The sequence below is a fragment of the Dufourea novaeangliae genome, unplaced genomic scaffold (assembly GCF_001272555.1).
Source record: "Dufourea novaeangliae isolate 0120121106 unplaced genomic scaffold, ASM127255v1 scaffold362, whole genome shotgun sequence".
In the NCBI taxonomy this organism is placed as follows: Eukaryota; Metazoa; Arthropoda; class Insecta; order Hymenoptera; family Halictidae; genus Dufourea; species Dufourea novaeangliae.
In genome coordinates, this window is record NW_015374231.1 from 122,478 (window position 1) to 142,094 (window position 19,617).

Consider the following 19,617-nt stretch of genomic DNA (forward strand, 5'->3'; position numbering starts at 1 on the left):
TATTTGGCTGTACTCGTGGACCGGTTGATCTCACTAATTTACAGAGCTGACTGTACTTTCGTAAATGAACGTTCTCGAGACAGATTCATTCTAATGCAAACTTATATGCAAATATATAATTCTACTATTTACAGAATTACTTAACCCTCGAATGGTAAGGGTAGTTTTAAGGTCATAATTGATAAGGTGAGGTCGGATCCGATCCAAGCTCTTTTTTGCTACTTCCAGACGGGTAAAAAAAAGTTATCTTGAACTCGAATTTTTGTTCACTTGGGTCAGATACGTTTACCGTTAGAAGGTTGACATTAACGTGACTAAGAAATTAACGCTAGTATTCCCTGGATTAATCTCGATCCCATCGCTTCTCAAGTGATCCTGAAGCGATACACACAGCCGAACAAACGACCGTCCCAAGAAATTTAATCACGGATCGGTTCTCGGGGCTGGATCTTAATTTCCCGTGGATCGTTCTCCTCGGAGGAAAGGCGAGGACCCGGCGGCTTAATCCGATCAGGATCTAACTTCCGGGTGGTCCCGTGACGGCACAAAGCGAAAGAGAAACGGCTGTTCGGAGACCGGACGTCCCGTGGAACATCCCCCAGGAGGTTACCGCGCGACGCTTTGAGACGCACGTTTTTGTCCGGTGTAATTAAGCGGCACAGGTCGAAATAATGACGGAGGACACAACGACTAAGCCGTCTGTGTATGTCAGAGTCGGGTAGAATTTTATTCGAATAGTAGATAGTGAAAAGCAGCAGTATCTGAGAGCGTCATCCTGACCTTTAAACGGTTAACGAAATTAAATAATTGTTTGCCAAATGTCTTCTCAATTTCGCAAGTTCCCTCGTTTTCCCTGCACCGCCTCCGCCTAACGAACAAACAAGCAAAGAAAACTTACCCTTCAGCGCCTCTTCGAGGCCACGTAATCTGCCAACAATGGAGGCGAGCTGCGTCTTGTACTGGAGGGTACTGGCCTCGTATTGTTCGCTGAGTGCGCGGTTCAGATTCCTCTGTGCCTCTCGTTCTTTCACCATGAGTGCCTCTTGAAGGTGATCGGTGTGCACCTGTTCCTGCAGCTTCAGCTGCCGTCGCATCTCGTCTTCGAACTTCTTCTGCTCCTCCAGCAACTATCGCAGAAAAACAGAAAGTAAAAACGCTATTTCATTTCACGACCTCCAAAATACCAAACATACTAAAAAAAGTAAAAGCACGTTGTATACTTTTAATCAACTTCTCTCCTCACTTCGTTAGAACCATATTTTTTAAGAGTTCAATTCCGCGTGGTGAAGAGAAAGAAATGATCAATTCCAGGCAAGGATACGGACCGCCAAGTTTAATCTAGCGACAAGTAGAGCGAGGGGGGTGATGGCGAATGATATGAAGATATTCCAGGGGGGTGAAAAGTGTTTCATATTCCGCGAATTTAATCATTCTGATCCCGTTGATAGGCTCTCCACGACTTATAAAACTGAGGAAATAAGGGTGCATTTGGACCCAATCTTCAACGCAGAACAGCGTGAAACAAAGAGAGCTGTAGCGGGCAGCAACCGAAAGAATATACATTTTCACCCCTTCTTCATGCCTGGACGCAAAGCTCGATGCATTTATTTTGTGCTTGTTCCGACCCTCGTCGTCGAAAAGCGTGTCTTGAAATACATGGGAGGCCGTTTCGTTGACTGCCACGGTCTTTGTCCCACATCTCTCTCCAGGTTCTCTCCGACTGCTGTTGAATTTTAACGCGTTTTTAGATTGAAATATCCACGGAACTGGTCTCTCTGTCCTACCAGCTAGAAACATTTCAAAGTGGTCTTTTCCCCGTGAAATGGAACCCGTGGCCGTGTGGCTCTCTTTTCTGCGTGACCTTACGGAACTCGTTTCATCGTTCAATTCTTGGTTCGTCATGGATCAATTTCTTCGTTCAAAATGAAAGTCTCACTTGCTTTTGATTTTCAGAAAATTTATATTATATATTTTTATATATTTTGGAATAATATATTCCTCTCATAGTTTTGTCTATCTTCAAAAATAAGTGAAATATTAAAGGTGCTGACGTTAGGTGGGACACCCCGTATACTCGAGGAAAATTCGATGTGATCTATAGGTGCGCAATGTCGACCCGATACACACGAGGGGTGAAAGTTCCGTACCGTCCAATGGATCAGATCGTGGGAACATCGGCGTAATGAGACTTTGATTAATTATCCGCACTTAAAGCTTCGCGCTCTCGTTGCCCTCGTTGGTAAGTGACCCCTCTAATCTCTTCTTTCCTCGTCGATCCCACTCTGTAACCCTGTACGGGACAACCCTCGGCTGGCCTGGCGTACAGTACGCCTCCTACGTCCGTGGATCCTTGTACCTGGTAACGGTTCAGGAACGATCCAGGGTCACACGTACCCACTGAAACCAGCCCGTGTCAATAATTAACGCCCGGCTGGCTCGACAACCGCCATCTCGTGCACCAAACCGTCAAGTGGAAGAGAGATCGTCGACAGTCCCGCGAACACCACCATTCGCGATACAACTCCGCGTTAAATCCTTCGATCCACGATCATCGAGATCGATGTTCGAGGAGATGAGGGCTGATTTATCCTGGATTCTCCATTAACACGCTGGCTGTACCGACAGCTACCAGCTCTTGGGTACTCGTTGATCCAGAAAAAAGTTTAATGGACGACTTCTTACGAAAATTCTGTGAAGTTACACAATGGAAACTTATCGTCCATTTACTTTTAACGATACTTCCGTATGGCTTTCGGGGATTTAACCCTCTTAGTACGTTACAATCTTTCTGTATACCATCTAGAAATATTTATTAAAATCAACACATTCTATCTAAAACTAATGGTAATTTTACCCCCCCCCCCCCGTATTATGTCCCCTCGTAATTAACACAGTTTTCTCCACATTTATATTGGTGAGAAAGAACAATTTTTTGTCGGTCATTAAGGGATAATACATCTTCAGCTTCTGTGCCAGTTCTTCAACGGCTACCGAAGAATCTTGTTCAGTAGAAACTCTTCAAGTGTCTTTATACAGTTCTATAAGCTTCTCGAGACGAGGGTCGTCATTAAGAACTGCTTGTAATTTCTTCAACCTGTTTTTACCACTGATTCGCTCTAATAACGTCACCATACACTCGGAATCTGTTCCACGCTACAATTCCATTTCTTAAACTTACATGACACAGCACACGAACTACGTTAAACGTCTGTAATAACTGAACTATTCTGTATACATTTGTGAATTTTCAAACGCAACTCTCATACCAGACGCACAATTTATACAGGATGACCTAATAGATCCGAATGGGAGCATCAAGGGGGAGCAGTAACGGAGACAAAAGTAGGAAATTTCCAAAGAGATCGGCCGGAAAGACTTCCTCTTCCGTGCTTTCATTCAAAACATCCCCTTTATTGAATCAAGGAGAAACTCGGGAACAATTCGATAGAGAGAGGTGAAGCGTTGAATATTAAAATATCGACTGGTATCGAGGATTGGGGAATCGCAGCTATCGACACCCAAGACCGAACTCCTCGAACTGAAACTATCACGGCCGGATGTCTTTTCAACCGTCGTCGATCGGAAATGGACGTATCGATCGTCGGCCATCAGTTTCGTGTTATTAAACTCGACCCTTCCGAGCCAAGGATCCAGCCAAGGAAACTCGACCCAGAGGCGTTGAAAACCGTCGATCACCGTCTTTCGACACGAGTTCGACGAAGCTCACGAAATCCAAAAGTTCCGCTGCGAACAACCAGGGAGTGTTGAAATCGAAAGACGACTCTTCTTGAATTAAGGAGAAACTCGGGAACTCCACCCTATGCACGATGAATTCGCGCCCCCGGAAACGCTCGATCGAAATCCACGACGATTCATTTGTTTTCCAGCGAAAAAAATCTTGGAAATAGTTCACTACGCTGTTCCTAAATTCGATTCATCGTTTGGATACAATCGTTTATTCTTCATCCAACGATTCGTGTCGATCGACTATCTCGAAATTGAATAGCTCGCGTAGAAATCAAAGTCATCGCGAGAGGAAAATATTTGGGGATCGCTACGATGACAACGCGCGAACCGTCGCGTCGATCGGATAATTTAAACCGAGAGCCCCCGACCATGCTGCGCTCTATTTCCATTGGATTTAGACAATCCAGCTCGCGGCAGGTGGACACGCAGACGGTTTTTGATTTTTTTTTTGTATTTTTTCCAAAACGGATTAGAGATCGATGCACCGGCTTAGCCGACGTATACGGTGGCAGATCGTTCCGTTCACGGGATGAAAACAGGCTTTGTCCCGGCCAATTTTTTTTCCTTCGTTTCTGTACACGGCCAGCCGTCCGATTAATTTAATTTTCGCGGCGTGGGAAACACCGCCGGGGTGTCAGAAATCATATTTTTTTTGTTTTTCGTTTCGTTTCCCTCTATTTTCATGCAGTTTCGTTTTTTTTAGTTCCCAAAATTCAGAGGGGACCCGTCTCACATATCACGGGGAATAGAAAATTCCTCGACTTCTGGCATGTATTTGTTCGATAATACATGTATTATATTGTTACAAAAATGTCTAATGAGTCTTGCAATGATTAAGTGGAAACTCTGTGAGCTCCCAGTGACAGTGCACCGTCCGTGATCAGACACCCCAGACCTTCTACGAAACACTACCGATAAGTTCCATTTCTTTTTCATAAATTTTTCTATTTTACAATTTTAAAGGTATCCTTTTTTTATGTATTTTATATATCGTGATATGTATTGTTCCGACAACAATGTCTGTAGTATTATCAATCTGATTTACGCAGTGCTTATTTCGAGAAGTTGATTTGTTCAGCTACTACGAGACATATTTCTAGCTTCAGACGACTTACGATACAGCACTGATTCCAGTAGAGAGAAATCGACGTCGAACGGTATCGAATAGCAATTTTCGAGAAATCGTGGATTAACTGCCAATCGACGTATCAGAAAGCACGGCGAACGAAGGAAGGAAAAGGATTTAAAGCTATTAACGACTCCGGTCGAATCTCACGATTTCCATGAAAGTTTACGACACGAAAACTCGAGACGTGGAAACGGTCCGTTCTTCCGTCCGACAATAGGATCCGAACGAAACAAAGCCCGGGACGACAATTTCCAGGCAAGAATCCACGGTTCTCGAGATCGAGTTACGAAATCCCTTCTTTGTTACCCGAACCACGATTATCGAAGCCTCGGTAATTCCTCAGACGGCGTAAAAATGCCTCGAACAACTCTGCTACTCGTGGAAATACTACAAAATACGGGTACAGTGTATTGAATAATATTTTTAGCTGTATAACAGTAGCAGGTTCTCGCGAAAATTATTATCCTTTTCCAAAAAAATATCGATAAGTATAATGTACTCAAAGATGACTAGGTCAGGCCTGCCTTATAATGTTCAGTGATTTTCTGGTACATGACCATGAAAAATAGTGTGCTCTCGACTCCCATATTGTTTCCAGTGTGTAAAATTGAAAAAAGGAATTCGAGATACGACCACGATCGATGGAAAACGGAAGAAAGTTTGACGGTCGTGTGATGTTAATCATCATTACCTCGTGCGCGAACAATGGAGCGGGATTACGAATTGAAAACGATAGAGTAAAGATCGGTGGAATTCTGTGTTTGCCGAAAGATAGGTACGTTACAGGCTCTGAGTTATTTCACGTCGATTTCGAACCGCACAACGTCCGATGCATGATTAAAACCCGTCGGGAGTAACCGAATTCATCCCGTTTGAATAAGAGGCACGGCAATGTTTATTTAATCCCGTAATAACCCCCGCGTTTCTGACGTTACGTCGAATTCGCGCCGCCTGAATGGCCGCCGATTAAACGAATATATTTGAAATGATAATTGCCGGAAATACGTGTTCGGGGTTACATATTTAACAGCGACCCAGTGAGGGGAGGGGGGGGACGGAAGTTCGCGAGTTGGTGAACGATCGATGAAAATTTCATCGGACCACTTTTAACCGCGGAACAGGAAGGGTTAGGTCCGTTCGTGAATAATCTGGAAAGTCCTCCGGGTCGTCGTTTAAGACTTTCATACCGCCGTTCGGCGAGTTTCCTCGTGACGCGAAAGTCGTAAAAAAGCATGGCGGATCGTAAAGTGAGGCGGTTAAGAATCGTTGAAGACCAACTCGGTCGGTGCTTCCTGTTCCGCGTGATTTCAACTCTACTCGCGTCCCTTTTCATCGCCTATACGAAACAGTTTTTTCTTTACGTCTTGCACACCCCAGACTGTACAATTCCTTTTTCCAAAATTCCCATAAATTGCTACACAAAACTAATTTATCCATTCGAATGTACTTAAATACGTATAATATTCAGACGGGAGTATAATTTTCCGATTCGGCAATTTTCAGTACGGAAATTTGAAAGAAAAAATCGCCGGGTTCCCTTTATCGCTTACACTGTACAGGATGGGCCGAAAGTTATCACCTATCGTCTTCCATACCCTCCAGTGAACCAATCCAGTATGTATTGACGTTTCAGTGAGCATTGAAATGGCTAGTGACATTTGGCCCACCTTGTATACGTATATCTACTTTGCGAGTGCCACGAAGTAGTCAGAATGTCATTACTCCCGAGGAAATCGAGAGCGTGGGACGTGTCTGGTATAGATCGGCAAAGACAACTATGACGACAGCGCGGGTCATAGTGGTTTCCTCGCGATACCTTGGTCCGGTACACGTCGGATATATCGCGGTGGCTAGTCTAAAAAGATAATATTGCCTTCCACTGGCGAAATGTTGGCCACCGGCCAAATGGAAATAGATAAAAAGCCAAAGAGTTGCAGAACCCCGCGCGAGCCCCACTCGCCCCGTGCCAAAACGACTGATATAGACAGGTACATGCACAATTGCAGGATATGGGATACGCCACATCCCCATGTGTATGCATACATAATGCCAGCGACAGTATACCCCGGCTTTTTCGAATGCCAAACCCTTCATGTGTACCATAAAACGCTTCTGTACACCGACTGGATAAAAAGGAACGACCTATACCTCCGGAAGCATATTGAATATTGCACGCCCCTTTTTCACTCTGTTCCGTGACAAATTGTCTAATTGCAAAACGATAATAAAATCTGTAACCATGTGGTCACTAAACCGTTTATTTGTATGACACCCTGTATGCACGTCAGAACAGAATCAAAGTGATGCCTTTTATCTCCCCGAGTATATCTACAGACCGGATATCCTGAGCCCGAAATGTAACTGGGCGATGGGTGTTTATACATTTATCATGTCCAATTAAAAATAAAGTTTAATTATACCAATCTACTAAAATACTTGTTACGAGAGAAGTTGTAGAAACGGTGAGTTTGCATGAATGTATGTATTCTAGATGTAAAAGGGAATTGCATCTCTAAGCTTGTACGTAATTTGTAATATTTATATCTGTAATTTTACATGGCATTGATCCTACTACGTTATACATAATTTTTACGTGCTTCCTTATTATGAGCCAGAGTATGGTGCGTAATGGAGAAAATAACACGCTGCTTGAATTCGTTTCGATACCCTATATAGAATATCACGGTAATTTCAACTTTTATACGTACAGTCCGAAGTGATTCGCGTTTTATTTTGGATGCGGTCTAAATATTCCCGCGGCTGCAATAATTCTCTAACGGTAAGCACGTGAAAACATAAATTTGAATTTCCGCGGTAACACATATGAGTTATCACCGCGCCATAGGCGAGCTTCGAATCTTTTTCAGCTTTATCTAAAAGTTTTGCTTTATTTCATTCAGATATACGACGAAATAAACGAATTAATGCGACCGCGATACTGCCGCATAGAAACCGCGTATACTTCACTCGAACCGTAAAAGTTAGTCATTCCCTGTATTAGGCACTTAAACGACAGTACGGTTAATTTTTCTACCTTTTTACTCAACTCCTCCTCGAGTATTAACTTCTCTTTCTCCAGCTCCAGGCACACTAACGTGTCCAGTTTCTCTTGGGTAGCTGTATCGCCGGTCGCATTCAACGCTGCCTTCAATTTACCCTCATTGACTGTCTGTAACATTAAAATAAGCACATGCGTATAAATATTAAGAAATTGAAGGATCGAATGTCTGAAAAGGTGAGAAACACTTACCCTCATCCTCGCTAATTCCTTCTGAAGACTATTCACTTTATTATACATATGGAGGACGAATAAATCAAACGAGTCTTCATCAATGGCTAACTTCTTTTCATGGATATTAATATCCGGGAATAGGATCTGCAGCTCCTCGTTAAGATTTTCACGGGCGGATTTAACCTGGTTCCAATAACGCTCCGCTAAGTTAGCGCTTTGCACTTCCGTCTCATATTTCTTCTTAGCATCATCGACATCGGCCACGATTTTCTTAATATTTCTCTTGGCGGCTGTTTTCATATGCGACGGTGCCTCGAATTTAGGATCATCAATTAGAAACATCATCTTCTTCAGAGAATCCACTGCCTCGTTCGCGCGTCCCTCCGCCTCCTGAATCGATTTTTTCCTCTTTTCCGATGCCTCTTTTAATCTGTAATATAAAAATATTGGATTGCGTTTATCAAACTGGACAGACGGTATAAAGTAATTTTCAAGGAATTTACCTGTGCCATACTACGCTACCGGCGCTATCGACACTCTCCACGACTTTTATTACATCTTGATTATAGTCTTGAATAGCGCATGTTGCTTGGAGATAAGCCTGGATCGCTTTGGATGCAGTTTGACCACACGAGGTTTCCAGATCCACCAGACTTTCTGGCATCAGTTCTTTAGGCACATCTTTACTAGGTGGTGTAGGCTTCTCAGCGACTAAACATACGTCACGTACATTTATTTATTTTTACGTCAGTCTAGAAAATTCAGATTATATAAATCATGTACTACACAAAAGAAAACATACCAACTTCGATTTCTTCCCCTTTACTTAATCTTATTTCAGTATAAGGTTCATTAATAGGTGGTTCCTTCTTATCGACCAGTGGTACAAATGCTGGTTTTGGCGCTACAGTACACATGTTATTATCAATTGTTAGTAAGCAAAATAATTGTGACTAGAAATAACACATTTTTATAGAAAAATTTATTTCTTTATGCTTAGCAATTAAAGGGAAAAGAAACTGGAGGAAAGGAATGTTGAGGAGCTCACGTATGTAATCTTGAAGATTCATGCAATCAATACGTTTTTCAAATGGCTGACCTGTTTCTTTTTCTGAACCATCTCCGAAAATCGTTGTTATTATCCTGAAAAGAAAACTTCAATTACATTACTGTTCCTATTTTACATTATTTGAACTTACGTTTGTTTGAGTGTTTCAAAGAATGTACGAATGAACTCCAAATAGGATGACTCCTCCTGAAAGATGATCTGAATTGTTTTGTCCGTGCCTGGTATCCATCCCTCAAGAGTCGCACGGAATTCTGGATTATTTTTTGCATAAAATAATACTCCTGAAGCTCCTATTGCCACAGCAGTCAGAGTTAACAAAGCTCCTCCACCACGACTCTTTTCACTTTTTAGAAGAAATGATTAAATATGTTTAATATACATTTCAATAGAATATTAATTCATACAGCATAACAAATAACAAGAAAATAGAGACTGAAATTGATTTACAATGAATAAATTATAAGAAGCTTATAAATACTCAAAATCATAAATTTACAGTTGTTTATGTATACATTTATAAGTAAATACATTGCCTTTAAAGTTAAAACAGTGCATAACGGATGGTGCTAACAATATATATATTTTATTACCAGTGCTTAAACCTGTTATAATAATATTAACAACCAAAGGAAAATAATTTCTTGCGCCAAAACAAAACATGCATGCAATTTTCTTATGTAACACATAAGGAACATTACATTTAGATCCAAATTCTGAATACCTCTTTGATGAGTCGGTTGAATACCTATGTCCAGATATTCTGGACGTAAGTTTGACATCCCTGAAAAACCTAAAACATACAACTGAGCTCGCATAAAGTATTCTCATTTCCCCAGATCAATTTAAAATTCAAAACATGCATCTCAATATTACACAACGAAATATATGTAAGTTTATTTTTAGGTTTAAAAAATTGTATGATTGATTCAAATGAGATACATATATGTGTCAGACCTAACCCAATCTAAACCTAACCCAAAGTTGACTTAGAACAAATAAGAATCTTATAATTATTTGTCTAAATAAGTACTTGAAGACGCAAAAAAGAGAAAGAACCAAATGATTCATTTCCTTAGAGACAATGACACCTTTGACAACTGTAAAAATGTGTAACCAAACAGACAGAAAATTCGTTTACTTACCTCCATTCCGGCTCGCATTTGACTCGCGTACGTGTTTCGTAGCACCTGGTTGACAAGCAGAGTGTGGTGGAACCGTGTTTTTTGACCTGCAAGGACAACGGTGTCAATGAAATCCTCTGGAATTATGTAAGCTCCTAATTTTAAGCCATCTTGTCACACGAGGTGGGCAACCTTGGTCTTGTCCACGAGAATATTCACTGACAACTCGCGAAAACGTTCTCAATATGACACAACTACGATTTCTTATTCGAACCACAGACTGTTTCTCGCAAAGACAGTCAGAAACAATGACAGGAAATTAAATATTATCAAGAGAAACGTCGCGGCAATAATCAGTGGGCACGGAGTGCCAAACGTTCTTTATCCACATTTCATTTGTATTTTTCCTTAAACTTGCGTGCCGCTAAAACACTGAACCCGCACAAACACGACGATTTACTCGTACTTACTTCACGTACCCTGTTTAGACCGTTGCACGGAAATTTTAATCCAATTCGGAACATCTTTCGGGTGGCCGATCAGGCAGCCAAAGGAAAAAGGGAACGACGGCACAAAACAGCTGGTCACCGACGGAACCTGACGAAAAGAAGAATGCTGCGTATTGTTAGTACCGCGTTTCAAGGTACGTAGTGTCCGCTTTTCGTGATTTTACCACCACTGCCTCTCTTTAACTAAGCAGTAGCCCGTTGGCATCATTTTAATTCATTAGTCGATTAAATTCGATAAACCGCTACCTGATATTGGCATAAGTTCATATCTTATAGGTTATGTTCGTCTAAGTGGAAGAACCACTTCGGTTGACACAAGAAATGCCGGAACTGAACCGAAAGCGCGTTAATTGAAACCTCGGAAATCTCACATTAAAATGATTTTGATGTTTGTTTTGTTTAATTTGTTTTAGGGATTGTTACTCGTCCTAATGTGGCTAATTTGACAAATGCTTTAATTCGTAAGCAGAGTCCTCTTATTCAAAATGTGCAACAAAGATACTTTGGTGCACTTTCTTCTATTCTCAACAGATGGAACAATGTTGGCAACATTGAGCAAAAAACAGTACTGAGGTATGATTGTTAGTTGAAAATGTAAAGTATTAAACAGGAAATGTAATAGATAATTTAATGAAAATTCACAGTCAGACCCATAAAGGAAATGTCATAATTCCAATGACCTTACCTGTTATAACACCTGCAAGAACAGTTATAAAGTTCTCCCTCAAAAACGGCAAAAGGAAGACTGTAAAAGCTGTAACTAAACGATTTTATAGATTAAATTGGTAAGATTTAAATACCATATATTTACTTTGATATCTACGATTACTGTTAACGTACTTTACTTAATAACAGGGGTATATGGATCAGACCACATGCTGGACGTACTTCAAAAATGTGGACAAAGAGTTTAAATAGAAAAAGCAGGTTAAAGCGACATGTCTTTGTTAATGCAACACAATCTACTTTGCTGGATAAGATGGTAACAATGTACTGGAAAAGACCACGATACTATGTAGATGATCCCTACAATCCATATCATCAACGTGAAGAATTCCCTTACACAAGAAAGAAACCACTACCTTAAGTAACTGAATTGCATATGCTTGTTATAGGCATGTATTGGATATCTGTATTTAAAAACATGTACCAAAGTAAAGCACATTCTTCATTTATAAGAACCCAATGAACAAAGGTTTGATTATCGATCGAGGACTTTAGGATCGATATCCAATTATATTTTAATAATTTTATTAAAAGTAGTAGGTATTTCGATGTAATTTATAAAATCAAATTTTTATTTCTTTTAAAGAGAGGTGTAAGTCACAAACTGTACCGAAACATTTCAACATTCAATTCTCCAAATTTCACTGTGAGGTAACCGGAAGAATACCGGTACCAGACAATAGTCTATCCTATAGCTGTCCAATCGATCATGGTCACTATCATTTTACATTTTGCTTTCAAATATTAAAAAAAGGCAATATGTTATCAAATTTCATTTTTTATCAAGTAATACCAGCAATTCTTTGTTATTGCGCACGGTAATCACAACCAAATCGATCATCGACTGCATTTAAAGCCGAATTCCTTTCTGTCGGGGTCACGTGGTTAGCCCCTCCATGGTTGGAGGAACGCTAGAGTGGCGTAACGTAACGCGTTCAGTCGTATGTAGTTCGTCCTTCACGACGAATATCTCGTGTTTGTTGGTTGCCGGCGATACCCCTTTTTTATAAAGTAACCTTACCATCGAAAAAAATGCCTTATCGTGGCAAATTGCGATTGCTTAGCAGGGCCTGCTTCGCATTCAGAAACTCGTGCGCCGAGAAGAGCAGCACACATTTCGCTGCTAGCATTCCCGGCAGGAATTTCTCTGTAAGCAGCACGCTCGACATGAGGTGAGCCAAACTTATGCATGAATTTCAAGACGATAAACAGTACGATAATATCTAAAAATAACCGTAAAAAGACCGGCTTTAAAGAATGATGTGAAACTCAATGATAGTCGGACTTCGCGCAGAATTTTTTATTGTGTATGGTGCTTTCACTCTACATGTCTTTTTGTTTACTCTCCTATGGTATCAAGACCGGGAATTTATTTGTTTCGAAAATATCTCATGTTAGTAGACGATTGCATTCATATTTTCGTTCGAATCGTACATTACAAAATTCTGAAAAAATGTAAGATAGTTCGATTCAGTAGTGTGTTTGGAGGGGATAGGTGTTCCAAATTCAGTAGACAATCACCTAATTAATTTTTACTTCATATTTCACATTACACGGAAAAGTACTCTATTAACGTTACAATGTAATGGTCCTCCATGTGTATAATTAATTCCCGACAAGTTCTTAAGGTTCTTCCACCTGATCGATAGCCAAACTCGTGAAGTCACTGACTGGCATATGCAATACGTGCCGTTTGAGGAGGCGTTCATTAACACGAATTCGTACTTCTAGTTTGTATACTCCGGCTTGAATTGTTGGTCGAAGTATATAAGCGTATGTACTATTAAGTTAGGGCAAATATGAAATATGAGGCACACAAATGAAACCATAGTATTAATAAGAATTATTAATATATTATATATATTTTTATAAACTAAATTTCCTACATTCAGGGCTTTGCCACTTGAAAAATATAATCTCCATTGAAATATTTTTTTGGGATACTCGTAATATATGCCTCGTAGACACTACGTGTCCAGTATAGTAATGAGCGACCTTGGTAGTTTTTCTGTTCTTCAACAGACACAAGTGAACACCGAAGACGAATTAAGTCTTCACTTTCACGGAAACCTGTTTAGCACAACCAGCGGCGTATACTACGAATAACAATATAAGGAAAACATCAGAAAATTGAAATATAAAATGAAATATTCTTCCACATTGTGGAGGGCGTTCTAATATTGATTGACCAAACCTTAAGTTTCTGGAGATATTTTACACACTTAGAAACTTCTGAAAGCCGTGAAATGTTGGTGATAAGAAATTACGATATTTCAAATATGTTCTGTCGTTTTTTCTTCAGGTTCGTGCAGTTCGTCAGCAAGAACGGGGGACCCCAGCACTTAGGGGTGCAATTGAAACAGGGTGGTGACATAATTGCCGTGTCCGCGGTCGACTCGCGGATCCCCAACACGTTGAAAAAGTTCCTCGAAGGTGGCGATGACCTTTTGAAAAAGGCCAAAAGGTAGGCATGGCGAAACAACGTCCGGACAAATGGGCAAACTCGTGATAAGCATATCCGTATCGCCAACTGTCGCGCCGAGCCCATTGATTGATAGAGAAATGATGTATACATTATTAAGGCAAAATCAAACAAAACGATTCATTGCGGCTGGCGATAAGATCGACGAAAATTTAATTAATTACTGACATATGGGCGTGGTGTACATGTACATGTACAGGGTGATTCATGTAAATTTCACTGAGACATACGCAGCCCATTATGTTAATATGATCTGTTTCCAACTTTCAAGCCACCCTGTACGTAGGTTATAACTTTTAACGCAATCATTTTTTAATAAAATGGCTTTTTTTTAAATCATACAAACGAAGAATTTCCACTAACTATGGTCCGTGAAATCATGATGCTTGTAGACAGGCAAAATAGCATTGATAGATCTGTACTTAAAATTATTATTCCACCTTTTGTTTCAACGTAGAATCATTTTTTCACCAGGGAAGACGATATCGACCTGTGGGCTACGATAGAAAGGTTCGTTTCATTGGAAGTGTGACAATTATTTTTGTTAATTGTGAACCCCTGACACGCCTTTCTTCGTATGAATATTAATTTTCTTATGTCTGTGTATCCCTAGTTCGAATATGAAAACCATACACGTTGTGTGTATAACATGAGACACAGAATCGAACCGCGTAAGCAAAAAGTAACTTACTACACGCTTTTAAAAACTTGTTACACATCGGAGACTTATGGTCCATCCGGTGTACAATTGTTTAACGATCTTTAATAACTAATATATTATAAACTAAACTTTGTCGAACCAGCTGTACCTAATTACAACCGTATGAGGGTTCGTTTGCTGCCGCGAATCTTATCGAAGCTTTTGTTTGCAAGATAAAGAGCTATATGTATTTCGCGTGAATAATTGACTTATATTCCGAACGTTTTTACAGATAATCTTCGACGGCGGTTAATGATTCCGATCAACGATCATACCACTCGATAAATCTCCTTACCGCGTTGGTAACATAAATCAAATCTTCGGTATCATTTACTCTATCATATCCTGTTACATCATAATTGGAAGAACCAACTGTCGCGTGTTGCTCGGTCTTGTTTCCGTAATTTGTCCGTTCTCAATCAACAGCCAGGGATATCTCCACTAGTTTTTTATTTACGTAATACAACCCAGGTAACTCTGCACCTGTTCGATTCTCGCGTTACTACTCTGATGGAATGCAATTTGAAAATATTGCTTGATACGTTTAGAGTTTTTAGAGGATACGATTCTGATGAATCAGTGTTGATACTTAGAATGGTAGTTTCAGAAGTCGTCGTTAGATTATATGGTGCATATCGTTTTGATCTTCTGTATATCATATGAAGATTTTTGTAACGATTACACATCATTTTACAACTATTTTACGTGATGCCATTAACAGAATTAGAATCGTTAGAATGAATTTGTCATTTTTGTTAAAGGAACCGTCGATGTTAAAGAGGTTCTACCTTTTCATGTACGTGCCTCCACGTCACATTACAATTTTGTACTTTATGCTGTATATTCTTCATTAATGTTCCTGATCTCTTAAGATAACGACCGTATCAACAGACGATAAGCATGTTTCGGGACTTGCCGCTGTTTTCCCATGTACTCCCGAGGAGTACTTAAGAGACAATTTGACGAATTGTAAGATGTTCGTAAAAAAAAAAATACTGTACATACACAAACACACCACGTGCATGGTGTTCTCCCCGTTAAAAACACTAAAGCACAACAAATTCACAAACAAATGTTCTCGGTACTCGTGACTACAACGAATATAATTTCACTAACAAAATTATACCCCACCAATTAATGGCTACTTATGCTAATCATGATATTGAGATAGAGAATTTAGAAGAATACTAGACTTTGTCGACGAAACAATGAAAGATTAACGATTGATTTATAGAATAGTGGCCGAGGGACGAAGCATCATACCAGAAGCAGACGTGAACTTTCTGGCGCCAGTAACACGGATGGACAAATTGGCGTGTGTCGGGCTTAACTATAGCGGCCACTGCAAAGAGCAAGGTCTATCGCCGCCGGAATCGCCAGTAGTTTTTAGCAAATTCCCGAGCAACATTATTGGCCCGCGCGACAACATTATGCTACCCCCGATTTCGGAAGTAAGTTCAAGAGCGACAGCGTGATTTTAGTCTGTGAAGGCGGCACAGTAACACTCGTGACCGTTTATATTTAGTCGCGTCGATTATGCAACGCGTTAACGGACTTTCGAAAGTTATAAATAGAAGCATCTAATCGTACAGAGAGAAAGAAGGGAAGAATCAATCCGGATTTACTGGATTCGAATTCGAGTCTATCGTTTCACTTGTAGACTGAATACTCTGTTTTAGCGGAGGAACAGTAGCGGTATTCCCCCATTTTTTCCTTTTGCCCGTTTGTTGAAATATAACTTACTGGATGTAACTCACAGCTAACAGACTTTCAATATCGAATATACTAGTATGACCGTTACTAATCACTGAATTGCGGATAAGTTGCATATTAACATTCAACAATAGATTTTTATTAACAGAGGATGTTCAGTGAGTCGATTAGTTAAATCACATAGACCCCATACTTGTCGTGTTTCTCTTGAGTGTATTCTGGCACTTTCGTTTTCAATATACATACTCATACCTTTAATTACCAGCATGGTACGTGGTTAAAGGATTCGGAACTGAGAATACCGAGGGATGTACTCTTTTTATTGATGGTTCTCTTGTAATTATTCCGGCAGAAAGTCGACTGGGAGGCCGAACTCGCGATAGTAATCGGCAAAAAGTGTAAAGCACTGAAAAATGACGAAGGGGAGGATTGTATTTTCGGTTATACAGTGGCGCAGGATATTACGGCGCGGGACTGGCAAAAGTCAAAGAGAAATGGCGGCCAGTTCCTCCTGGGAAAAGCCATGGACACGTTCTGTCCCTTGGGGCCGGCTGTGGTCACCAAAGAATCTGTATGCGACATCAACAATTTGTCTGTAAAAACATGGGTAAATGGTAACATCAAGCAAGATGGAAACACCAGTGAATTGATCTTCAAGCCCCACGAGATTGTTGCCTACATTTCACAGTGAGTAAACTTTTAGTGAAAGTTTCAGCTACCGTTTTAGACCAGCATATTTAATTTTGGTTTGATGTTTCTAGAATTATATCGCGATTATTGCTGGAACTAGGTAGTTCCAGCAATAATCGCTCTAGGTAGTTGGTATTAGGTAATAACAACAAAAGCTAGTGAGCTACTTTTGTAGTAATACAATATTACAAAAATAGCCTATAGCAACTTCATTGAATACGTAATCTTGTCTTCTAGATTTATGACTCTGCTACCGGGAGACGTGATTCTAACTGGTACGCCAGCTGGCGTTGGTTTCACTCGTAAACCACCGGAGTTTCTACAGGTACAATAAATTCACGGTTTCTTGTTCTATTAGGTACCAGAGAAAATTCATACGGTCGAATTGATATTACGTTTGTATTATTTAGCGTGGGGACGTATTAGAAACGGAAATAGAGAGCTTGGGGCGCCTGAGGAACAAAGTTCTCTGATCTGATGCCTGGAGAGGGTGTACAGGAGCGATTTGCCCTGAAACGTTTCAGGACCGAAATCATCGTCAGAACGTGCGGATAAATCACGGTCCGTTCTGAACAGGTTCAGTGCTCGATTATGAGAGGATGGAAACGATTCGGGACAAACAAAATAAATGTCGATGTGTCCGCATAATGATGTCAATAACTATCGGAACAAGAAGTTCATGTCAACGGGCGGTCTTCGTGAAAGATTAAACAGAAGCCTAAATGCATTCACACATCCCGGGCACTGAATTTTATGTACTTGTACAATTACTACAAGACTGTTTCTGGAAAATATCAATTTACTATATGCGTCTTTTTTATCGCGATTGTTTCTTTTTTTACCAAACTCTGTGAACTTCAATTAAAATATTTTTAGAGGAAACATTGCGATCAACTCCATTGTACCCTTTTAAAATGGTTTACCACTCTACTATAGCAATCTGACAGTCACTTGCCACAATGAAAACTACAACATCGTTGTCAAAAGTTTCAAAGTTATTACGGTCGGTGTCACCAAAATTTGTCAGAAATTTGAGTTTTCGTGTTTTGGAACTGTCGAGTCGAGCTACCTACTCACAATTGTCTGAATTCGAGCAAAGAATTTCAGTTTAAATCTATTTTATATCCTGTCTGTGGTATTATTAACACGAACGGTGACATTCTCTGCCGTATGATATATGTAACCCTTTCCTGAAAAATAGAGTGAAGGAATAACAATCTTTCAAATCGGTCGGCAGTAGTGGTGGCTGCGCAGAACGGTCGAAAATTCGTCTGAGCGTGAAGTTATTCTTGTTTGAAATGGAGTTTAGCTAATGCTCGGTCTTTCATGTTCATGCGTTTTATCAATTGCAAGTCGAGGTCCAGTTAGACGCTATTCGTATGTTTGGTAAGTATGTACGACATGAATCAACTAATCAAAATCAAAAATCGTATTTAACGATATGAAATGAATAATAAATAACGGTCTTAGGGATTTATACTGAAGAGTTAAATCTTTAAAAGGAACACGTCGCTTAAACAAATTAGTTAAAAATGATATTTATGCGGTATCGGTGCTCTCCGTCGGTGTGACGCGTGCCGAGGAATTTCAGGGGTCTATGGGGGGAGGTGTGCGAGCGAGAGAGTACGGAAGAACGTGCCGCAGTATCGGTGCTCTCTGTCGGTTCAACGCGCTAGTGACGTTGCGTCACACAGTTTACCATCACACAGAAACATATGGCTCTGACATTGTTTATGACCATCAGAGTGCTGCGAAATGAAATTTCTGAGAAATCGTCCTTGTGCGTCTGTTATTCTGTTTGAGGTGGGTCAGTGCTCGTTGAGCTAACCGAAGGTATACGCAAAAAAAAAAGGTCGTACCGGCGTATAATGTGGTACTGAATATTCTATTTCGTTAAACTGGAAATTGAAGTAGGGCGAGGAGGACAGCTTCCTCCAATAACAATGCCCCTAAGATAGCCGAATCAACCCATCGCGAGCAGTCAAAGACGTCCTAAGGGTCATTCGTCTCGCACAAGTTGCAGTGACAAGACGTGAAGTGAATTCGCTCCCATCGAAGTGTACGTGATCTTTACATTTCACATCTAATTATTTATACCAACTATTAGTGCCTTCGTTATTTCTTTATCGTTACTTTCGTTTAATATTTATTCAATTTCGAGTAAATTATCGTAAATTAATTCGATATTACGGGACAAAGTGATCGGTTTTCACGATTTTCTTTATTTACGCTGTAGTATTTACGCATTTCTGATTCCATTTACAATCTTTTACGGCACACCTCGAGTACAATAGTTATTTATTTGTAACGAAATTGTAATTTAATGTAATTGCTTGGTTTAAACGCGTTTATTCTCTGTTTCAGAGGACCGGTTGGAAAGGACGTGCCCCCTGACACCATGGCAGTAGCAACACTCCGGAAAATTGGTAAAACACGGTAATGTGTGTAACAAATAGGTGATCATCTACTATATATTTTTATTTTATCGTGTTTCTATTA

The 19,617-nt window shown here is 40.2% G+C and overlaps 3 protein-coding genes across 5 annotated transcripts in view; 2 read left to right on the top strand and 1 right to left on the bottom strand.

Moving 5' to 3' along the window:
• The window catches only part of LOC107192402 (MICOS complex subunit Mic60), a 39,262-nt gene extending 28,368 nt beyond the window's left edge, over window positions 1-10,894 (bottom strand). For 2 of the 3 annotated variants that reach the window (XM_015581644.1, XM_015581645.1), the window contains exons 1-10: window positions 10,769-10,894; window positions 10,320-10,405; window positions 9,899-9,967; window positions 9,308-9,520; window positions 9,208-9,251; window positions 8,911-9,012; window positions 8,612-8,819; window positions 8,127-8,538; window positions 7,911-8,045; window positions 899-1,127 (exon numbers count right to left, since the gene is read on the bottom strand). In XM_015581644.1, the coding sequence (XP_015437130.1) occupies window positions 899-1,127; window positions 7,911-8,045; window positions 8,127-8,538; window positions 8,612-8,819; window positions 8,911-9,012; window positions 9,208-9,251; window positions 9,308-9,520; window positions 9,899-9,967; window positions 10,320-10,405; window positions 10,769-10,822 (1,552 nt within the window). In that variant the 5' untranslated portion in view covers window positions 10,823-10,894. The remainder of the gene's footprint in view (window positions 1-898; window positions 1,128-7,910; window positions 8,046-8,126; window positions 8,539-8,611; window positions 8,820-8,910; window positions 9,013-9,207; window positions 9,252-9,307; window positions 9,521-9,898; window positions 9,968-10,319; window positions 10,406-10,768) is intronic. The other variant, XM_015581646.1, reaches the window with a different exon arrangement.
• LOC107192403 (39S ribosomal protein L35, mitochondrial) lies at window positions 10,833-11,988 on the top strand. The gene is made up of 4 exons (XM_015581647.1): window positions 10,833-10,941; window positions 11,221-11,380; window positions 11,452-11,592; window positions 11,663-11,988. Exons 1-4 carry the CDS (start codon window positions 10,911-10,913, stop codon window positions 11,892-11,894), a joined length of 564 nt encoding a protein of 187 aa, XP_015437133.1. The 5' UTR covers window positions 10,833-10,910; the 3' UTR covers window positions 11,895-11,988.
• Window positions 11,989-12,487: 499 nt separating this feature from the next.
• LOC107192404 (fumarylacetoacetate hydrolase domain-containing protein 2A) lies at window positions 12,488-18,000 on the top strand. Its single transcript, XM_015581648.1, has 6 exons — window positions 12,488-12,705; window positions 13,836-13,997; window positions 15,950-16,166; window positions 16,781-17,115; window positions 17,356-17,443; window positions 17,529-18,000. The coding sequence occupies exons 1-6, from the start codon at window positions 12,566-12,568 to the stop codon at window positions 17,589-17,591; spliced, it is 1,005 nt and encodes a 334-aa protein (XP_015437134.1). The 5' UTR covers window positions 12,488-12,565; the 3' UTR covers window positions 17,592-18,000.
• Window positions 18,001-19,617: the final 1,617 nt, after the last annotated feature.